Here is a 20,282-nt window from a genome sequence, read left to right as displayed (position 1 = left end):
TCCAAGCATTTAGCCTACTTCACTGCGTATTTCCATTGTATGCAACTTTACACATTTACTATTACTATTATTAGTTACTATTCTTCCACTAGGTGTCAAATATACATTGTACGTTTTAATCCCCTGGAACACACTACAAACATGATGATCTTATAAACCATGCTTAAAAAACAACAACAATGTAATAGATTTAGTGGTAATAATGTTAAATCCTATTGGAATAATACCTGTCAGGGAATGGCAGAAGAAGAACCCAAGCGTAGGCAGCAGTGAAGGGGTTAACAGATAATATTTATTTTACACAAAACAAAAACACCCACAATGGGGAAAACGAAACATAAAAAACTGAAACAAAACACTCCCCACCGGGGGGGCAAAAACAAACTAACAAAACAAGGCACGACACAACGTCTTACAAAAAAACACGGCAGGGTGACAAAGACTAAAAACACAACTCACGGATAAAGGACAAGGCACAGAACAGGAACCAGGGTAACACAGGAACATGAGCACAACGCAAACACAACGTAATTCACGAGCACAGGACAAAGAAACAAGAGGGTATATATATATAGGGAAACACAAACGAGGGATAACGACACAGGGCAGGTGAGGGTAATCAAACACTTAGGGAAAGATAACAAGGAAACGAGAGGAGCGGGGCCAATGACAAGACACTGGAGAGAACGTATATTATTGTCCAAAGGACAACAATAAGTTTCTCTCCACACATAACCAAAGACTTTGTCATGGCTCTGCTACAGGACCAAGAAAAACATGACTAAGGAAGCAGAGCCATGACAGAAGCCCCCCCTTTAATGAGCACCTCCAGGTGCTCACCAAGGGGTAGACGGACAGGACAAGGAAGACTGAGACAGAGACAAAGACAAGACCAGACAAAACATGGAGAACAGAATAAGTGGGAGACAAGACAAAATAACAAAGGGACTTGGGTGGGACAACAAGAACAACAAACATGGGAGGGGGGGTGGGGCAAAACAAGAGTTCATGGGGGGTAAATAAAAAGGGTTGGGGGGAATAGTCCCAGTTCCCGGCTGCGCTCGAGGGCGCGGAGTCCTGGGGGACTTAGGAGTAGTCCTTGGGGGAACAGTCTTTGCCCTGGGAGTCTCCCAGGGACCGGCTGGAAGACCGGCTGGAAGGCCGGCTGGACAGGGCTTGACGCCGGCTGGAAGGCCGGCTGGACAGGGCTTGACGCCGGCTGGAAGGCCGGCTGGACAGGGCTTGACGCCGGCTGGAAGGCCGGCTGGACAGGGCTTGACGCCGGCTGGAAGGCCGGCTGGACAGGCTTGACGCCGGCTGGAAGGCCGGCTGGACAGGGCTTGACCGGCTGCTGACCGGCTGCCGGACTCAGGACGAGCCGGCTGCGGACAGCCGGGATCGCCTGCACCGGACTGGACTGCCGGACTGCTCGGCTGCACCGGACTGGACACCGGCTGCACCGGACTGACCCGGCTGCACCGGACTGGACCCGGCTGCACTGCTGGGTTGAATCCGCACGCGCCCCTCCGCTGCCTCTTCTTCTTCAACCGAACCGCAGGGCCTGTGGTCGGCTGCGAGGCAGCTTTGGAGGGCGTGGCTAGCTCCGCACCGGAGGAGTCTGTAGACACTTCCCCGGATGCCCTCCTTCCTCGCTTGCCACGGAGGGTGACTGGTGGAGACGAGACTGCAGGGGCTGAAGCGGAAGGTGTGGTGTTCCCAGGGTGGCGACCGCCACTACACAATCCTCCGCAATAGGAGGTAGGCGGGAGCTTGAGGAGCCTGGGTGGTCGCTGGAGGAGAGGCCATTAACCATGTCTTTGAATGACCCCCTGACCATTCTCTCTCGGTCCTCCAGAGATGGAGGGTTGACCAGGCCCGCAAGGAAGAAGGCGTTCATAACAACCTCGGGGAGAAAGCCTCTCCTCCTTGCCGATGCCTGGGCATATTCGGCGAGGGCCCGGTCGCCCTGCGGAGGAAACGGGCCGTCGCCCCTCTGGATCCTGGCAGTGGTTGACTGCCACCAATCGGCCAACTCCCGCCTGGTAGAGGCCGAGGTGCTGCCTGCTGGGTTCATAGTGGCTCATGTATTCTGTCAGGGAATGGCAGAAGAAGAACCCAAGCGCAGGCAGCAGTGAAGGGGTTAACAGATAATATTTATTTTACACAAAACACAAAACAAAAACACCCACAATGGGGAAAACGAAACTGAGATAAAAAACTGAAACAAAACACTTCCCACGGGGGGGCAAAAACAAACTAACAAAACAAGGCACGACACAACGTCTTACAAAAAAACAACACGGCAGGGTGACAAAGACTAAAAACACAACTCACGGATAAAGGACAAGGCACAGAACAGGAACCAGGGTAGAACAGGAACCAGGGTAGAACAGGAACATGAGCACAACGCAAACACAACGTAATACACGAGCACAGGACAAAGAAACAAGAGGGTATATATAGGGAAACACAAACGAGGGATAACGACACAGGGCAGGTGAGGGTAATCAAACACTTAGGGAAAGATAACAAGGAAACGAGAGGAAAGGGGCCAATGACAAGACACTGGAGAGAACGTATATTATTGTCCAAAGGACAACAATAAGTTTCTCTCCACACATAACCAAAGACTTTGTCATGGCTCTGCTACAGGACCAAGAAAAACATGACTAAGGAAGCAGAGCCATGACAAATACCAAAAACACGCTACAAAAAGGAATTTTGTAATGGTTTTAATGGAAAATGCTAACCATTAGAATTCCTGTGATGGTTTCTATTGGGTTTCTATATTTTTTAGCAAGGATGCATTACTGCTGAAGAAAAACAATACAAACCCAATTCTAATTGTTTCCATTATATAAAAAATATAATTATGAACCATTAGCTTTTTCCATTAAAATTTGGGTATTTTACAGATTAATATGCAAATTTTTCCTATTGTGTAATGGCAAAAGTTTAGGAAAAAACAATGAAAAAAACCTCTCTTATACTGTTTTATATTATAAACATAAATATTAATAATATAAAATAATGTAATATTAATAGTTTGTTTTCTAAATTTTACTATGTCACACGATTTATTCGTCAACTTCCCATTTATTGTTCAACAATGCCAATTTTTCTGATGCATGTCCTTTACTTGTTGGTATTAAAAAAGTGTTAATGCTAATACTTGATGACTCACACGGTTTCTAGAGAGCAAGGTTTTGTCATCATGTATTTCATCATTCATGTTGGATTTCAGCATCTATTTTTTTTTCAAAGCAGCTGATATTGCCATCGCAACAGCAAAAAGATATTGGACTGCTGAGTCGCTTTCACCCCAAAATGGCGGAACCACAGGGCTGCTACTGGGCGCGAGTGTTGCAATGGAGCGCTCTATTGAGTTTCGCCTCTTGGTATTCTATACTCTTAGCCACGGGTGCCCTTTCATTGAATTCGCCCTGTTGTTTCTTCAGTAGCCCTAAACGGACAAACAACTCTACAGAGCGCGATTCATTAATACGTTATCTCCTTGGGGTTGCAATTCGCAACCTCACCGCTAGATGCTGATAAATTTCATACATTATAAGAAAAAATTTTGACAAACTGACTAAATGTCATTCTTTAGATGCAAATGTGAGCTAGTAGAATATGAAGATTAATGTAACAACAAAATCGTAGTTTCGAACCTTGCATTCTTTTTACAAGCAAAGATGAAAATGTCAACTTCACTCCACTTGTGTATTACTCCTTTTTTTCCATTTCAGAGATAAATGTCTTGTGGGCCGCTCATCAGGTGCATCACAGCTCTGAATACTACAATCTGTCCACAGCACTACGCCAGTCTGTCGCCCAGCAGTTCTCTTCGTGGGTAAGAGCTTCAGTCATGTTTAGGCCACCTAGAATCTAGAAGTTTGAAATGCAACCCAAGTTTTCGCAGTGAGACTAATGTGGTTAAATGGGAACACAAATATTGCTGCATATGATATCGCTGCATTATGTACCTACAGTAAATTTGGCACAATACCATATAGCCTATTACAGATTGTGTAACCATTATCAGTTCATTAGTTTTAGTTGCGCACTTTTAAATTCAAAAGTGACTTCATAATTCTTTCTGTAGGTGTTTTACCTTCCACTGGCGCTGGTGGTCCCTCCATCTGTATTTGCGGTGCACGTACAATTTAATCTCCTCTATCAGTTCTGGATTCATACTGAGGTATGACATCAGATTTTATTATAAGTGATTTTTCACGCAACATCTCTCCTCTAACATTTTGTTTCTAATGGCTTAGCACTGCTTCAGTTCCATCTCGGATCTTTTGGAGGCTCGGTGCAAAAGAAATTGAAACCATTCCTGATCTTGACTGTTGATCTTAAACACATTTTGGATCTTGACAAGTTTGTTTCAGTCTATCAGATAGGATCTTGAGACTTAATCTAGACATTTTCAAAACTCAAAGCTTTCCCAAAGTATTTTTTTGCTCAAGAGACTTAATGGGGTTTTCTGTTTAGTTTCTTTGAAATATCAGCACTGTCGAAAGATGTTTCTTTAAAAATTGCTTAAGAGAAGTAAAAGTATACACCAATTGTTGGCATTATACTAGACTAGTGCTATCAAACGAATCTCTTTTTTATTTAGGAAGAGTTTGGTGAGAACCGTTCGAGTTTACATTGAAATCTCCATTTTGGCAAATCTGAGCAAAGTTTCAGACATTGTTGAGATTGAATCTCTAGAAAATTGAGATTACGGTTTTAGCCATTTAAGAGGCGAAACTCACTGGTGATTTTTCGTTCCTGCGGGTTGATAGGTTTGCCATTTCTGTGGCTCGAAACATTTAAGGTAAAGAGTTTTATGAAATACTCCTAACAGAAGCAACTTAACTTTTACCATGTATAGTAAGTGGGCTAGAATCAGCTTTACGTTCAGGGAAATGGATTTGGAATGACTTCCATCTTGTAGAGCTCTATTAGTGAAAACAGTCTACACGTCTCCAATTTTCTGAAGGGTGTAATTTATGCTCCTTTATGGGCTTTTTTTGATGTCACATAATTTATTGGCCTCGAATTCCCCGTCCTGATCCAACATCAGAACACAAGTCAAGTTGTGAGGGAGCTCCTTTCATTCAAGATAAATTTCAGCTGTTGCCAGACCTCTCATTACATGGAAATAATGGGCCGCTCAAATGTGGTGGTCACTTATGCCGAGCTGTTCCCATTTTGCAGACGTCAAAAATCAAACGCTCAAGTAAAAATCCTGATGGTTAACCCCAGCACCTGCGCAATATATATACCTCACATCAAGCTGAAACGGATGTTTTATCCTGAGAAAATAGGCTTGGAAAGCGCCTTAACCACGTGTGATGAGGAGTGCACGTACTTGTGGATGTGGGATTATCAGACTTGCTGGCTTCTTCGTCGATTTTTTCTGCTTGACTCCCGGTCCATGTTTGCTTCACTTCCAATCTATAAATATTGTTCTTTCTATCTGGAAATTTGGCTCCTGTATATCTTTCCGTAGTTAGCCGAGTTTCAGCCGAGCTCATCGCGTATGAAAACACTACGCATTAATGATGTCTCTGAATACATTCGCAAACATCTGAACCATTCAAGGTTTCGCCGTCCCAAAAGAGAACAGTGCTTCAGCGTAATATGCCAAAATAAAGACAAGGCACTCAATGGGGAAAATTAATCACATTCTGGACGCAAGACTAATATTACCGTTCAGTCTGCCTGTCTGTATGAAACATTTGACGTGTGGACAATGGACTAACCCGAGTTCATTTGTCTTGTTTTGTGTTTTCCGTGATCTTTTTCTGTCGACTGCATGAAAGGAAACAGTTATCAGAGGGGTTAATGTGATGAAACGAGATTAACTGTCCTTGTAAAATGATTATCTCTGACTCTGTTAAACGTCATGTTTTCATCATTAGCTGGTCAAAGATCTCGGCCCACTGGAGTGGATTCTGAATACTCCTAGCCACCATAGAGTTCACCACGGTAAGCAGTGTTACCCAATGACTGCACGGTTAACTGTTCCCACAATGCACTAGTGTTTTTCAGTAGTTGGGCCAAAAATCATGCACCTTCACATGCACTTTGTCTTTGGGATGATTCTCATGAAAACATGAGATTTGTCTTATCATGTGTATGTGACATAACACTGTTACTGATGATCATGAATTGATCATTTACAGTAACGTATGAAATTCCATCCGCAGGGCGAAACCCATATTGTATTGATAAGAATTATGGAGGAATACTGATCATATGGGACAGGATGTTTGGTAAGTTGTGTGTGCCGTGTATGCTTTTGATAAGATGAAAAGTGGTTTCTGTTTTGTTTTTTATTATTTGAAATTATGGAAATTTATACCTGATCTGAGGCGTGATGCATTTGAATGCATCCTGTGTTGAGTCCCAGTTTTACTCAGCTCTCTTTGCCTGCTTTGTATTGCCTGTATTCAAATAAAATATCAAAAATAAAAGTCAAATAATTGTAATCTAACAAACACAAATATGTAAATAATAATCTCTGCTCTGCTGTACTGCAGGTACGTTTGCTCCAGAAAGTGATAAAGTTATCTACGGGCTCACACACCCAATCAACACATTTGAAATCTGGACGGTCGAGGTTGGTACACCGAAGCAGATTCATGTACAGTATAGATCGATTTTGGAGGATATTTTTACGATTCCTTCATTGGTTGATTTGATTGATGTTAATATTATTGTGATATTTGGTAATTCCTAAAATTTAAGAAGTGTTTATTACAAAAGCAGTAAAGCTCTGCGAGTTACTCAAGAGTAAGAAAGCTCTTTAAAATCGGTGTCATTTTTAAGATCATCTCCACAGTACTAAATCACGAAAAAGCACTCTAAAACAACCATAAAATAAGTCAATATGACTTGAGCTTTCGTTTTCAATATGACGTGTGCTTGTTTTCTACTGTAAGTATTCTAAGGTTAAACCATTTTTGAGGGGATAGCCCTTCTTTACTATGGCTGGATATCAAAGTTATTGTGTGACGTTCATGGGCTCACTAATCACTCCACACATTATACAAGCAAATGCTACATTGTACATAAACAAATGGTTAAGATTAATTTGACCCTTCATTCTATCAAGACCTTTGACTGGTGAAAATATCAAAACAAGCAAATGAATTGGGTTTCACGTAATGGGTTCTAGCGTTTTGGACTGGCCTAATTTTAGAGACGTAAATATCTCGCCAGGGTCAGTGGGAGCCGGGCCTCTCCTTACATTACAGGGCTAGTGGAAAAACCACGCTGTAACCATAACATTATTACTGCACTTTAAACAACCGGCTCAGGGGAGGTGAAAGAGTCCGGCGAAACCCAATGGAAGTTGTGTTTGATTATTTTCTCTGCGCTGGTGACCCGGAGTAAGAGCCATCTGATGTGTGTGACAGAAAGCATCTAGCCACGTGGACTCCATGACGAAATGAATAAGAATGATGTTAATGTTATGAAAAGCAAGATTTAGTAAATGTTAAGCTGTTATTAGTTTTAACGCGAGTTTACTAAAGAAAAGAGAGTAATACGAGTCAGTTGGATAACATTTCACATTAAATTCGATTTAACAGTTTTTGCGCAACGCAGCATCAAAGAGTTGAGTCAGTAATGGGTGTATGAAGCGTGTCATGTGTCATTAATACACTCATTTCTCTTGTTCTTCTGAAGTTTCGTTATTATCCGTACCTGTGGCAGAGGTTCTGGGAAGCTGATGGAATTTCAAACAAGCTGTCCGTCATTTTTAAAGGCCCAGGCTGGACTCCAGGAAAACCGAGACTCGGAGACATCGCAGATATTCCCGAGGTGGGAAGGTTTTTTTCACGCTAGTCTGCCATATCAAGATGTTTCTTATTCTGATAAAACAGTAGACAGCAGGGTTCGTGTGCTTTTCAGACAATGCCTTTTAAATTCAGAATAAATGAATATGAATTGTGGCAGGAGAAATGAAATCGAAAGAAATTCGAAAGAAGTTGATGTATACTTATACTTTTAAGTGCAGTTTTTAATGATGCATTACATTTTATCCGGCTAAAATGTTTGTTAATGTTATCCAAATATTCCTTTTTTGGAATACTAAGCTACACAAATTTATATTTCATTTATTAAATACAAAGAAATATTTGAAAATTATATTTTATCTGAATAAATCATATGAATTTTATGAAGCGCGGTGCAATTGCAATTTTTGTGGTCAGATTAAAAGAAAGTAGAATTAAAAAATTGCTTTCATAGGTTATGAATGAACATATGCTGGGTTATTTCAGACCAAAATTCTGGGTTGTTTCAACCCATGGTTGGGTCATTTCTAGCTTAATTAAACCATTGGTCGGGTATGTCCCTTTTTGAAAACAATCTGGCATATTTTAAAGTGTTATTTAACTTCCACAAATTTTTGGCTGTTTTGTGAATCCAGTTTAAACGGTTATTGTTTTAGTCATTCTAAAATGAAACTCTTTGCCTTTAAATTGGGAGCTCTCTTGTCAGAAACATCCCTTTTTTCTCATTTACTACCTGCAGTTTCTCAAGCAGGAAAAAACCGTCTCCCGAATGACTCACTCACTGAGTTCACACATAAAAACAGACTCATGTTTCAGACAGTCTTTACAAGTGTGCGCCGATGCCAAATCGGTTTTAACTGCCTTTGCGGACCAAAGAACAATAGGCTCGTTTTCGCTCGTCTTTAAAAGCCAGCTTTTTTGGGCTGGATCAAACAGTCGGCTTGCGACAAGGTTTTGAGGTCTTCTCATCAGGAGAACGGCGGTTTGCTTTGAAAATCTCCACATTCACGGTTTCACACACTCTCATTCTCAGTCTCGCTCACTATATTACAATTAAAGCCACCTCAAAGTAGGTCCTGGTGATCCTAAACATGTGCAAAGTGCAGGAATTTGACAGAAATATCTTGAAAGGCTCGTGGTGATGAAGACTGGGGTGTGCCTGTTGTTTCTCCTGTGGAGAAGCGGCGGTGAGGGAGGGTTGGATGTGTTGATTTCTGAGGGAAAGCAGATCGCCATGGTGGTGGAGCCACCACAGTTTCTGGTGTGAGGAAAAGCCACACATGACTTTGGAATGCTTAGGATATCAATAATGATCAAATTCTCAATGATTATGTACGCAGAAACCGTGATGTTTTTGGTCAGGATCCAAAGAGTGATGTAGTTGTGTTATGTACTGTGGTTTTAGGTTGAATTATTGAATCGTACCAACATTTTCACTGAGCGGCTGCAGTTTCAAATGGAGAGATTTCTACAGAGCTAAGATGTTTGGACTACAAAGCCAAATGCTTGATTGAGTTACTTTGATATGTATGTATACTGTTACAAGGGTGTCACAATCAGTGTTGGGTGTAACTAGTTACTAAGTAATTAGTTACTGTAATTTAATTACTTTTCCCTTGGAAAAGTAAAGTAAGGGATTACTCTTATTTTTTCTGTAATTTAATTACAGTTACTTTTGATGTAATTAAACTAAATACTTTGTGTAATATATGTGTGTGTAATAGTCGAATTGACATCAAAATTCAAAGTCTAACTTTAAAATCTGTGTTTTAATGTATCATTCTCACATTTGTAATGCTTTGGTCAGTTAATAATACTACTTTATGTAGTTTTATATTATTTATTTGAATGAATTAAAAGAGCCCTTTCATGTCTATCCTTTAATCACTTAACTAATCAAGGTTGATGTAGGATATAGAAAGTAATTAGTAATAAGTAATTAAATACTTTTTGGAGGGAGTAGTTTTTACAGTAATCTAATTACACTATTAGTAATTAGTAACTAGTAATTAATTACTTTTTCAGAGTAACTTATCGATATTGTGTTAATTCCACACATATGATGATAATACCGTAAATAATTCGGCACCCGTTTAACGTTTTGCCTCAAGAGCCACAATGGTTAGTTGCGGCTAGTTTATCTAATTTTGTAGAATTTGATGAGCAGTTGAAGTGCAGGAGGATGTCATAAAAACAATTCATCCCTATTGGCGAAAGTTAGAGACTGTAGACTTCTAAATGCATGTTTTGTCAATGCTTTGAGGCACACTAGTTTATTGGTTTTCCTACGACTAGCATATTCATAAAAAAAATTCAACTGTTATTTTATGGGGATGTTATTGCATTTACATTGAGTAATGCTTACGTAACTCAAATATGACACAATTCTGAATAATATCAGATTACAGGTGAGGAAAAGCCCTATGATCCAGCATGGTCTCCTGTGATGCAAGTCTACGTGGTCCTACACTTCTTACTTCTGCTGGGCGTGTATGAAAACCTGTTGACGAATCAAGCGGTAAGTACCTTTTCCTTCCACAATAAAAATCCACATCAGGTTTTCCCTGTAGCCTTCCAGAAACACCAAGGCCATCATCTGTATTCCATCTTTCATTGTCATCTACGTGATTTTTAAAAGCTACTAATTTGACGTATGGACCACGCAAGGTCTCTTATCAACCTCTCTCTCATTATCCTAAATGTTCTTTAATAATAAGGCCTTGTGCTTCTTGAGCAGGCAGGCTACTTTTAAGTAATCTGTATCTATTATTGTTCATCTCCCGCCTTCAAAAACAGATAGATGTTCAGTTTCCCTTTTCCGTTATCCTTGGAAGTCGATGTTCCCCAGGCATGGTTTTGGTTAGCCAGAATGTGCCGCCCCACCCTGCCTCCCCAATGAAATGCAACGGTCGTGTTTTCCCATGATTCCTACCTCTGCGGTGCTCCTTTAGTTGTGGCTCTCTGAGAAGTGTCCCTTGGATCCCCCTCCTTAACTCGGCCAGCCAATAAAACGGCAGTCAGTGGTCCAACAACCAATACAAACACACAGAGAGCCAAGATGACCACTTTGTCGGCCCCTGGAAATATTCATTTTCACCTCTTCCAAGACAAATAACAAACTTAGACGTCTTGGCTTGGCAATAAATAGCCTAAAACAGTGTAGGTTTGCATTTACCTTAAATAACAATTTAGCTGGAGCTGAGTATAGCAGAAATGCAAATTTGTGAGGATGGTTTCTCGCCCTCTCGCACTGTTATTGTAGGAATTGGAGATGGAAAGGCTTGAAAAATTAACAAATCCAAACACACCCTTTTCCCCTTTTTAATGATGGAAAACCGAGCCAGGCCCTATAGCCTGAGGTCTGGGTTCTGTCTGGTGTCGCACAAGGGAAAAGTTGGTAATTGTTTGCTGGTGTCATATCAAAAATGTTATGAGGTCACACACCTGACTTAACCATTGCTGGGTAATGTGGGTTAGCAAGGCCAGATAAACTTCATTAACACCGTTCCATGTGTTAACTATATGAAAAGATTATGATATTTGCTCAGTGAAAATCTGGCCGAAAATTCACGATTCGAAGCATTAGCTCACCGAAAAATGACAAATTTAATTTAATTTACTCGCCATCGGGTTATGCAACATGTACAGTAGGTGACATTGTTACTTTAGTAGAACAGTTTTTTTTCTAATGAATTAAGCCACGGTCAGACTTGACTTTGAGCAATTCGAAGATCGTTCGGACAGTGGTACGAAAATGGGCGGACGCGATTCCTCCGATTTTTACATTTCTGTACCGAGAGGTCACGCTGTGACGTTTTGATCTCACGCACTCACGTGACGCGAATTCGCAGGTCAGAGTTCTTCAAACTTGAACTTTGCTACGCAGCGAAATATCGTTGGACGGGCTTGCGTTTCCGGTCGGTCGCATGCGTATGAATGGAAGTCAATGGAGGGAAAAGTCATGTGTGACCGCGGATTTACCCCTTTAACAGTGTTAATGGTTTCCCTTCAAGATTTGCAGCTTCTTGATGTTATTATTTAACTGTCTTGCTACCCAAATTGTTCAGGTTTATTTCTTCAGACATCATATTCAATTCAATGGGGTGCTTACAGTATGTTAAATAGAGTTTTTCTGTCCCATAGATATTCTCAGAAATGTCTGTACTTCTAATGACAACCTACGTATTACTTTCTCTGACCGCCCTTGGCTTCCTTATAGACCAGAGGTATGTCTCATCTATCGATCTATCCATCTGCGATAAATGTTCATGCCGTCATTCACTTTAAGTTATAACGGTTTCATTCTTTGCAGGGCTAATGCAGCTATGTGGGAGATGCTGAGATGTTTTCTTTTAATGGCACTTTATCGGTTTGGTTACATTAGACATCTAGAGCTCTTGGCTCTTCCAATTGAGGTATGACTGATGACTTTAACACTTGCTGCATTTCAATATACACACCAAATTCATACACACAATATGCACACCAAATTCATACACACACTTTTTTGGTTTATATATAAAAAATAAAGATAAATGACATAGTGACACTTAAGCAACTTACAGTGCATTTAGTTAAATTGTACATTTTGTGTATGTTCACTCCTTGGGATCGAACCGACCGGCAACCTACCGGTCTCTCTCGTGAAACCAACACAGAAGTGACATAAAGGTGCAGTTTGTAACAATTTTGCAGTAAAATATCCAAAAAACCACTAGGCCAGTGTTATATCTTTTGTTCAGCTGAGTACTTACAATATCTCAAATGTTTCCAACTACTTGTAAATCGTGAGAAAATCGACCATTCCCATCATGTTGTTTTGGTCGTGCGCCCTCTAGCGGCGGTTTTTAGCGACTGCACCTTTAAACTGCAATTCATTGACTGGCCGCTAGAGACTGGTTTCAAAACAGAGCAGAATCTCATTGAGCCCCATGTTAAAATGCCCAACTTTATAGCAGAGAAAAACATGATTACAGTCTGGTACAAAAACCTATTCTGGTCTATATTGCTAATTTTGCCCTTCATGACAACTGAGAGGGGGGTGAATTCATTTTATAACTCATCCGTTTAAATTTTATTAAGCCTCAAAAGAAGATATTATAAAGCATGTTGGTAACTGAACAACGGTGGACTAGCATTGGTTTGGTGTTCATACAATAGAAGTGAATAGGTACTGCCGTTGTTCAGTTACCAACATTCTTCAAAATATCTTCTATTGGATGGTAAGATTTTTCATTTTTGGGTGAACTCTTTAAGGCAGCAAAACTGATCAGGATATAGGTGTGACATGAGCTTATTTCACCTAGTTCTGTGCATCATTTGTCCTGCATGAAGGCTAATGTGGATACGTTTGTGTTAACTTGATGTGTTGTGTAACAATATGTGTATGTCGGATCTGGCACGGAGTTCTGCTCCACGCCTCAGTGATGTATGAGTCCAGATGCATGGCCCAATTGACCATAAAATTGCTGTGTGTGTGTTTCTGCCGCTGGCAGCGTGCATGGTCGTGCATCTCGGGTGACCTTTCATTAGTGCGCCACCTCTGTCTTCGAGTCCCTCCATCTATCCATCATCCATCTCTCCGTTTCTTCTCCACGTTCCATGCGTTACGTGAAGGCAACAGTTCTGGAATCAATTAAGTACGTCGGTGGAAGACTGATTAGATTTACACACAGAATTTTTGCTTTTACTGTGTGAGTGTGGATCTGTAAGTTCAGGTGCTGAAAATGCCCCGCGGAACATTTTTAATTCCTCTGTAATTACGAGCTATACAGAAGGATACAATAACATTTAGGAAATGCTCTTATGGCTTGAAATATAATATAAAACTGTAACTCTAGTCTTCGCCAGACCGATTATGAGTATTTTATTAGCTCTGAATTTAATTGTTAAACGCTTTTAATCAAATATATTTGCATGCATTCATTTGCCAAATGCTTATACTCAGTTCCCTCGGATTAAAACCCATGACTTTGATGTCGCTAGCACCAACAATCCACGATCAACCAAACTGGAAAGGAAATTTACTTAAGGTGAAGTTTTGAATTAGTTTAATACTTCAGTGCGATATCTATGCCAGTGTAATTTGCAGAATCACCCGTAAGTAAACCATTCCTCAGTTGATTACCTGAGAAGTCTAAACACGAGCCCTGTGGTGCTATCAAAACATTGCTCTGTTTGTTTGAGCGTCCTGTACATAGCAGTGCAGTGAATTTGTGGCAGGGCGTACGGAAAAGTGTTCTTATGTGATTATATGCATTACGTGAAGGGTTCAGGTAAGGGGAATCCGGGTCTAGATCTAGGTCTGCATGTCTGATTGTAATTAAAGGATCTTCTCAACAGATGTCCGGTGGTGACCTCATTATGCTTTGAGACATGATCAGATACCTGCCTGTGTGAGCACACTAACCCTTTCTGCGCTGTCAAAGCTCACAGCAGATAAAACACTGGTTTAGACTATTATTAATGGAAATATTGCTCTAAAATGTTCTAATAATTCGGATTTGACCTTTTTTGATGCAATCCCATAAGAAACTTTTATTGCTCAGAAGTTGCTCTTTGAAAGTTGTGTTTTATTTAAGTCTCATGTGTTTTTTCTTAAAATTGCCTAGGAGAACTAGAAATAGCATCAGCCTCAATTCGATGGCTGTGTCATCCGGAGGTCGCATTTGTCGACCGCATACGTCATCGAGGTTGTATCATTTCAGTAAAAAAAACACATTATAAAATGAACGTGTATTTCTCTTAAGACGTTATCGTTGTAGTTTAATTCTTACCTTGAAATGAAATAATAAACCTCGATGACATATGCGGCCTACAAATGCGACCTCCGAATTAAGACGCAGCTATAGAAGCACGATGATTGTTTACGAGTATGATGGAGTAACATTAAGAGTATGAACTGTAAAATAAATGTAGAATAAATAAATATTGAATTCGGCAATAATATTGACACTTAATTGCAGACATGAGCAAGTGTGAGCTCAGTTTGTGACATTTTTGAGATTTCTTCTGAAACTCCAATTGAGACATTTGTGAGATTTTCAGGCCTTTTTTAAAGAGTTGTCTAAGATGGTGACTTGAGCAAAAGTTTCCATTTGCTCTCCATTTAATCTCTTCGATGTCAAGGAGAATTTTTTAAATATATATTTCTACATTAAAATTGAGCGTTTATATATAATTTTATATTATAGTTACATTTTACTATGTAAAGTTTGTCTTGTTTTTGCTGTTTTCAGTCCTGTGCATTAAAGGAAAGTTTCAAGTTAAGCAGTAACATACTGTAATGTGTTTTATGGTACACGGTACAAACTAAGAGAACCGTAAAACTACTTTCTGTGATTGACAGAATATCACAGATGTTGCGGTTAGTTTTAAACTCCATCCCTTTGAATAGCTGCACTCTAAAAAAATCTGTAAAAATAGGGAACAATATACTGTATTAATATAAAGGAATTTTCCGTATTCATTTTTTACAGTTTTTTTACCTGTATTTTACATTTTGCACTGCATTAAATTACATTTTAGCATTAACGGAAATGTCCGTAAAATAAAGGAAAATGTAATGGTAATTTTCTGCCAGTACTTTATCCGTCATTTTTTTTTGACGGTGTATATCTGCCGTATTGGCAATAAAAGCGTTCAGTGACATTATCTGTGGCTAAAAATGTCCTGGTCAGTTGCACACCCACCCAAGCTTCTCTTTATTTCAGGCCATTGATAATGTTCCAGCGTTCCTATCCGTGTTCTTTCCAGTCTCTGTTTTTCCACCCATCAAAGCTAATATTTGGCTGCCTCATTTCTCAAGGGCGAAACAAATATGATACCGATACAAAGACCTGCCCCACTTCTGGAAGGAAAAGGTTAAGATAATATTATCAAGATCAGCTTTAGTCAGCAACACCGCTGCTTTATCTTTCCACAGCACATGACAGCCACCAGCGTGCCGCAGGAGAGGAAGTTTGCCGTCTGAATTCATCTGATAAAGAGATTATTAGCCACTTTTTCGGGTGATTGGAAACATTTGTTTTCATATAGTCCTCAGGTGTCAGGGAATTTGCAGTCGTGAGGAGATTTGGATCGTTGGGATTATGGAAAAATAAGAAATGGCTATTTAATTGATAAAGCGGAGAATGCCAGGAAATTGCTGGGAGATTGAGAGGGAGATGAAATATAGACCTAATTTAAACCTTTGTAAGTGCCACATATTGGATATTCCTAACCAGAAACCAAGCAAACATTGGCACTCGCTGTAATATTTCCCTGTGCTCTTAACTGAAGATCTTCTTGCAAGGTGATATGTTCTGGCACTTCCATGGCTTCAGGTTGCTCAGCAGGCCATGCTCGAACATTCCTGACAAGCCCCGGGAGCCCAATCCATCGTCGCCCTTGTCTCAGAAATCTCATTGAGCTGATTTACAGAAAGTCCGGTGAGAATCACACACGGCTGCCACGACGGCCTGCATCAAAGCGCTCGCGGCCGCGCCGAACCAAACCAAAGACTGCCAAAAGCAGTAGGGGGTTTCAGTAATGGGTCACCAGTGCCACCCCGGCCCAGAGAGTCACACGCAAGTGCTTTTATTGCTTAACAGATTTCTTTCTACGGCACGTCTTTGTGTGTCAAGGTCAAGTTTATTTGTATAGCGCCTTAAAACAACACGAGTGTTGACCAAAGTGCTTCACATAGCAATAGTAACATACAAATCATGTCAAATGAGTAGTTAAACTACAAACAAGTATACAACATACATTACATGATATTTCATAAAAAGAAATGCTAAAGCACAAACTGCAACCCCTAGTACAGTAAAAACAGTGTGTGTGTGTGTGGTAAGGTGGTGTTTTTATAGCTTTGCTTTGTAAGGTTTTCTGTGAGACTTTTGAGCTTTAAATATAATTTCTTGACCCAGGCAGTGCAGCTCTATTGAAACTATAAACTGAGCATCTCCTCCTCTCGATATTCTCTTTTGTTCTTTAAGTATTTAGAGTTATTGGCTCTCCTGCTCCGTTCATCTTAATCTTACTGAGGTTTTTTCAACTCCACATGCTGTTGTTTGAAACTTTAAACCGAACCTCTGTTCTTGTTTTACTTCTGTTTGGTGCCCACACACACTCTTTCTCTCTCCAGTTTAACCACAGTTTTGTCCTACATGCTTTCCCAAAGGAAAACTGTTTTGCTCAGCGGTTGCTCTTTCGTGGCTCAGGAGACTCAGAAGTCTTTAGCTATGATTCATAAGGATCAGCTTTGAACAGAGATGGCAATATGCTTCCCCCATTTGTAAGTCATAGAAAGTGACCAAAGTGACATAATTGGTAACACTTTTTAGCGCACAGCATACTGTAGCTCAGATCATTTGCTTGTGGAAAGACATTATAATAAATAAATGTTTTAAATCTTAATGAGAATTTTGACTTTTTGTTTGGAGACATGCTGTTGATCCCAATTTATTGATATGTCTTTCCAAACTAACAGACAGGGTGTTATTTTTGTCAGGACAACAATCTGAGTTTCAGTAGACTTCAAAAGCTCTGTGTAACTGCATTGCCACCTAGTAAAAATGATTGAAATATTGGAGTATTACGATATTTATATTGCAGTATCAAGAGGGAAAACAACATGCATTCAAAAACATAGCATTTGTACTTCAGAGAGATCAAGTGGGTTTTCCGACAGACAAGGTTTGATGGGTGGAATCAGGTAGTCTGAGGTCAGCTTTTCTCGCTCTCTCTCTCTCGCTCGCTCGCTCGCTCGCTCGCTCGCATGCATGTTTTTCTGTCTCTCTGACTCTTTTCTCTCTCTCTCTCTCTCTCTCTCTCTCTCTCTCTCTCTCTCTCTCTCTCTCTCTCTCTCTCTCTCTCTCGCTCGCATGTTTTTCTGTCTTCTCTCAGAGGGAAACAGCTGTGCTGGTCCTGAGGAAACTCTGGTTATTTCCCATCAGAGAGGTAGTTCTGATAGATAGAATATGATTTTGGCCTCCGTTTAGAGCTCGGATGCAGTTTATGGTCCAGAACGCAAGGAAGAAAGGGCGGTTACAATTACAGTTTTTTGGAAGAATGTCATTTCTGGCCTGATTCCACAATGGCTTCTGTGAACCCTCTGCTATTTTTCAAATGCATCATGGGAGATTCTTTGGCCACATGCTTTTCTTTTTTACTTGTTGTTTTTATTTAGTACATTTTCCTGCTATGACATTTAGGTTTCTTGCACTTTTTATTTTGAATACAATTTTGACATATTTTGAGGGTAAATCTGTTTAGTGCACAGATGATATTGTAGCATAAAATGCTATCTGATGTTTTATGTGCATTCGGATTGATTTGCATTTTTATTTTCACACGCATCTCTGTATTGCACTGAATAATAATTTGCACATGCACTGTCAGCAATGTACTGACATTTATTTTAATAAGAAATGGTTATGTAGAAAGCATTCACAAAGAAGTCTACAGTTGGTGTAAGTGTAGGTTTTTAATCTGCATTACTACTAATAAATGCTGTGCAATAAATGACATTAAGTCATAAAATGTAGTGAGGATGTGAACTTTTTTCATCTTTAACATTTTTTAGAGCATTAATTAACTTAAATTTGCCTGTTAATATTAACATATTTTCTATTTAAATGTTTTGTTTTTTACAGGTCTTTGTCCTAATCTCTGCAATCTACTGGACTCCACAGAGTGTGAACCAGCAAATTAACAAGGTGAAGAAACAAAACTAAAGAAAACCCAAATCAAAGTTTCTGTGAAAACTCAGTTTTTAAAACACACTGACTTTTGTGAAGGTGCAAAAACATTGTAAAGACCAAATGAAGAGTTTGGTTCCAAAATGAGATAACTCCGAAATTAAAACAGTTCAAAAATCATGTTTTTTATTATGTTATCATGTTTTTATTGTGTCAGTTAGCTGTATTTGTGGAGTTATTATGGCTTAAATCAAAACAAAACAACTGCAGTTTGATTGATATTAATCTAATTTTGGAACCAAACTCTTCAAATATTGCTTAATGTTCAGAACTGAGCTAAACCTTAATCACATCATACATGGATTAAATACAGAAGGTATCAACTGTAACTGCTTGCACAGTGTAGTGTTATTTCATTAATATATAAATGTAACCTTAATGTATTTTGAAGTATTATGTTTAAAGATTCATCTTATCATACAGAAACTACCTGACTAGACCTACACCTGTGACAAAATAGAGAACCAGCATACTTTTGGACAAATGTAATTTTAATGTAATGTAATCTTTTATAGATTTTAAATATATTTTAATGTTTTTTAAAAAGGTACTGGCATTCCTGACAACTTGTACAGGTTAAATAAACAAATAGAGACTGCTTAGTGTTCACTGTGCTCTGATCTCCTGCAATTCTACAATTAACCACTAGGAGGCAAAAGCAGTATTAAAGGAATTCAAATTACATTGCTCTCATAATACATTATCTACATAAAAATATAACAAGTTGGGACAAACAGCAATAATGTTTTAATTATAAATGTTTAATGAGAGAAAACCGTTTAACTCAACTACTGTACCGTATATTTAGAATTTGCAATGTACTGTATACTTGTTATAATTACAAGTGTCTTTCTAACGATGTTGATGTATGTCACTTTCATAATTTCATAAAACACAATTTCACTGTTGTATAACAGCTGCTTTTACACCTGTAATGGGATGAGGTATTAAGTGGTGTAATGATAAATTTGACTAGCAGATCACTCGAGGTGTGTCTAAATTTGCAATGTTTCTGTGTTGCTCATTAAAGCACAACAGCAGGCCAGCAACAATAGTGTAAAGCTGTCATACATTACAGCTGTTTGCAGCTGCCACATATGATGTGGTTTTCTACTATCTTTAAAAAAATTTTTTTTTGCTAAAAATAACATTGAGCACTGCTGTGTGTATTGTATGGCTGAAACTTTAATCATAATAAAAAAGCCTGTATTTCCTCTGAAAGGTATCGTAAAATTATTTTATTTTGTTTTTTTATTAGAAACTTGCTTGTGCAACTGTTCTATTGGGGTTATTTATAGACAGCATAAAAATGATTAGTGCATACTGGAATTTTAACCACAACCATGAACTAAGATGTACCTATCATTAAGCATAAAATCTGCTTTACAAATAAACAATGCATTGCATTGGAAACAATCAGTTAGGTCAAATGTTTAATGTGGTGAAAATAACAGGCTTGTTCCTCACACGGCACTCATTGGTCCAGTTAGGCTCACAAATGTTGTGTTCCGTTGCCAGAAAAGACCCGAATGACTCATGTTCAGATTCTAGCATTGCACTAACTGGCAGCACTTCAAAGGAAGCGGGCCTATCCTCTGTCTTCTACCCTGGATGAAAATCAACTAGGGATGATGACCACAGCAAAATATACAGGTATTAAGGGATTTCTGGCATTATTTAGCTCTGTAACAAAATTGTGTGGTTTTCATGTTACGTTCTCAAGCCTTCCCAGCTTTGGAGTTTT

The 20,282-nt window shown here is 39.4% G+C and overlaps 1 protein-coding gene across 1 annotated transcript in view; it reads left to right on the top strand.

Moving 5' to 3' along the window:
- Positions 1-19,747, top strand: part of agmo (alkylglycerol monooxygenase) — a 31,747-nt gene extending 12,000 nt beyond the window's left edge. Inside the window, exons 4-13 of the mRNA XM_057351471.1 lie at positions 3,750-3,853; positions 4,106-4,201; positions 5,916-5,982; positions 6,204-6,269; positions 6,537-6,616; positions 7,687-7,821; positions 10,198-10,314; positions 11,940-12,022; positions 12,109-12,211; positions 18,434-19,747. Coding sequence (XP_057207454.1) covers positions 3,750-3,853; positions 4,106-4,201; positions 5,916-5,982; positions 6,204-6,269; positions 6,537-6,616; positions 7,687-7,821; positions 10,198-10,314; positions 11,940-12,022; positions 12,109-12,211; positions 18,434-18,514 — 932 coding nt within the window. The 3' untranslated portion in view covers positions 18,515-19,747. The remainder of the gene's footprint in view (positions 1-3,749; positions 3,854-4,105; positions 4,202-5,915; positions 5,983-6,203; positions 6,270-6,536; positions 6,617-7,686; positions 7,822-10,197; positions 10,315-11,939; positions 12,023-12,108; positions 12,212-18,433) is intronic.
- Positions 19,748-20,282: the final 535 nt, after the last annotated feature.

The sequence above is a fragment of the Triplophysa rosa genome, linkage group LG14 (assembly GCF_024868665.1).
Source record: "Triplophysa rosa linkage group LG14, Trosa_1v2, whole genome shotgun sequence".
In the NCBI taxonomy this organism is placed as follows: domain Eukaryota; kingdom Metazoa; phylum Chordata; class Actinopteri; order Cypriniformes; family Nemacheilidae; genus Triplophysa; species Triplophysa rosa.
The sequence above is the reverse complement of the archived record's forward strand: the minus strand, read 5'-3'. Positions and strand labels throughout refer to the sequence as shown.